General features: G+C 51.7%; 1 protein-coding gene across 1 annotated transcript in view; it reads right to left on the bottom strand.

Moving 5' to 3' along the window:
• Positions 1 to 1,311: 1,311 nt before the first annotated feature.
• Positions 1,312 to 2,586, bottom strand: part of xkr6b (XK, Kell blood group complex subunit-related family, member 6b) — a 1,963-nt gene continuing 688 nt past the window's right edge. The window contains 2 exon segments of the mRNA XM_056581921.1: positions 1,312 to 2,244; positions 2,246 to 2,295. Coding sequence (XP_056437896.1) covers positions 1,312 to 2,244; positions 2,246 to 2,295 — 983 coding nt within the window.

The following is a 2,586-nucleotide window of genomic DNA, read 5'->3' as shown; positions in this document are numbered from 1 at the left end:
CTTATTTTGCGTTTAGTAGGCCTACTTGACGAAAGGCTCGAGGGGTGGAGAGAGAGAGAGAGAGAGAGAGAGAGAGAGAGAGAGAGAGAGAGAGAGAGAGAGAGAGAGAGAGAGAGAGAGAGAGAGAGAGAGAGAGGGAGAGAGAGAGAGAGAGAGAGAGAGAGAGAGAGAGACCCCAATAGGTGACGGTTCCTGCTAATAATAGTTTGTGCTGTCACAGCATTGTGGACGGTGTGGCTATTAGCCTTTAGGTTTGCTGTTATATCTTCTCACCAGCAGAGGGCAGTCTGCATCTAGATAATGAACTGAATACTGGAACCGATTGAAGGTCACTGTGCTTCTTTCTTCTTTCGAAAGGACACATTTCGGATTAAGTTTTTGGAACAAAAATAGTAGCCAGGGGTACACTTTAGCCACGTTTGCTCACAGATGGAAAATATTTTGTATAAAATGTCCTCTCATGCAGACATACATGAATACGTTATTTGTGTGTGTGCGTACGTGTGTGTGCGTGTGTGTGTCGTGTGAGTGTGCGTGAGTGTGTGCTTATACATTATTGTAATTAAATGTTATTTTTTTTCACTGATGGGCTAAGGTATTAGTAAACAGCATCATACATATTATTGATTTACATCAAGAATGGCAGTAAATGTTGTGGATATCTCGGAGCCTCCCTCGTCCTTCCCATCCATATGTGCTCCAGTCTTCTGTCACGGACACTCACGTTATGATGCCCTTCACAAGTATTCACCAATACAGTATAATTATTACTTTAACACATTTCATAATGAAACATTCACACTGTATGTACACACTCATACGCACCCATCCCCCCTCTAGGAATCTAGGGGTTTATATTAGACTTTTGTCAGTGTATAACTCTTTAAATAGACTCTCTTGGTAATCTTTTTCTATGTTTACATTATCCCCCCCCCCCGTAAAATAAACCATGTCTGCTTGTTCCTAACTGTTGTTCAATATATTTTTTGAAGGATCCTGAAGGAAATGGAGAGAGAATGTCCAGTTGAAAGACAGAGAGAAACAGAGAGAGAGAGACGGAGAGAGACAGAGAGAGAGAGGGACAGAGAGAGAGGGACAGAGAGACACACAGAGAGAGAGGGACAGAGAGAGGGAGACAAAGAGAGCGAGACACAGAGAGAGAGAGAAACAGAGCGATAGAGAGACAGAAAGAGAGAGCAGAGGTAAAGAAGTTGACCAAGGTGTGTGTGTGTGTGTGTGTGTGTGTGTGTGTGTCTGACCACATGGTTGAGCGCGCTGTTGGAGAGACAGAGAGTGAGAGACAGAATGCCTTCAGAGAGACGACTCGTACTGCAGGAGTTCATACAGTAATGGGCCGTCCCTATACCTGATGCCCACCGCATTGGGGCTTATGTACTGCAGCACATTTATGGTCCTGCGCAGGCGGCGATCCACAAAGTGCGCATCCCAGGCCGGGTACCTCTTCCTGGGCATGTCTATCTTGATGAGGGGCCCCTCCAGCTGGATGGGCCGGCCGGCCGCGTCCACTGGCTCCGTGGACCTCACCTGGAACACCGGCAGACAGGTGTCGGCGGCCGACTCGTCCGACTCGGAGTACTCCCCCGCCAGGCCCCGTGTGGGCGTGGCCTGGGACCCGTGGCGCGGCCGGGGGGTGGGCGCCATGGGCTCGGCCTCGGGGGGCAAGGGCAGCCCCCACAGCAGCTCGGCGCAGCAGGAGCTGGCCAGCACCCTCAGCCGTGGGCCCATGGGGTGCAGCACCCCGTAGTAGAGGACCATGCAGGCCACGCCCGAGGCGAAGCACAGGAAGACGCCACAGAGGGCGGAGGAGGCGTAGGCGTCAGTGGTGGTGGGGTCGCGGTACGCGTACCACAGGGTGCTGAGCACGGCGTTCTCCAGCAGCACCAGCGTGTAGTAGGCCACCATGCGGAGCCGCGTCCGTCCCTCGCGCACGTTGAACCAGCAGAAGACGTAGACCACGGCCACCACCATGTTGAACAGCACCTCCTCCCACTTGGACATGCAGAAGTGGGTGCCGCCGTGCACCACCCAGAAGGCCATAGCGCACCAGTGGACCACGACGAAGATCCCAAAGTAGATGTGGAACACTGAGGCGAACAGGGCGAAGGAGAGCACCCGCGAGGAGATGGTGAAGAGGCGCCAGAAGAGGTGCACCAGGGCACCGCGGTAGCTCATGCTCTTCTGGTCGTCCCGGGAGTCTCGGAGGAGCTTGTCTGGCAGCCGCCCCCCCGGCCAGCACCCAGGCCAGGGACAGGAGGGAGGACACGGCACATACACCTGGAGATGGGAGACAGGGAACAGTTGGAGAGAGCGCCGGGACATTCAGTGGAGCACATTAGCACATTGTTTATTATGTTTTCTTTGTGGTCCTCCCTCACTTGATTGGGGAGAAATTGCACAGATATTGTAGTCTCTGGAATTTGCATAATCACGGCAAGAACGAAAAGACAAACAATCATTCAGCTAATGAAACGCAGAAAATCCAACAACGTATGGTTGATTAAATAGACGTAATACTTAGTACTATAACTGCATGAATGAACAGAAATATCAAATAACGTGGCTTGA

The sequence above is a fragment of the Gadus chalcogrammus genome, chromosome 21, assembly GCF_026213295.1.
Source record: "Gadus chalcogrammus isolate NIFS_2021 chromosome 21, NIFS_Gcha_1.0, whole genome shotgun sequence".
NCBI lineage: Eukaryota > Metazoa > Chordata > Actinopteri > Gadiformes > Gadidae > Gadus > Gadus chalcogrammus.
This window is presented reverse-complemented; position numbering and strand designations above follow the sequence as displayed.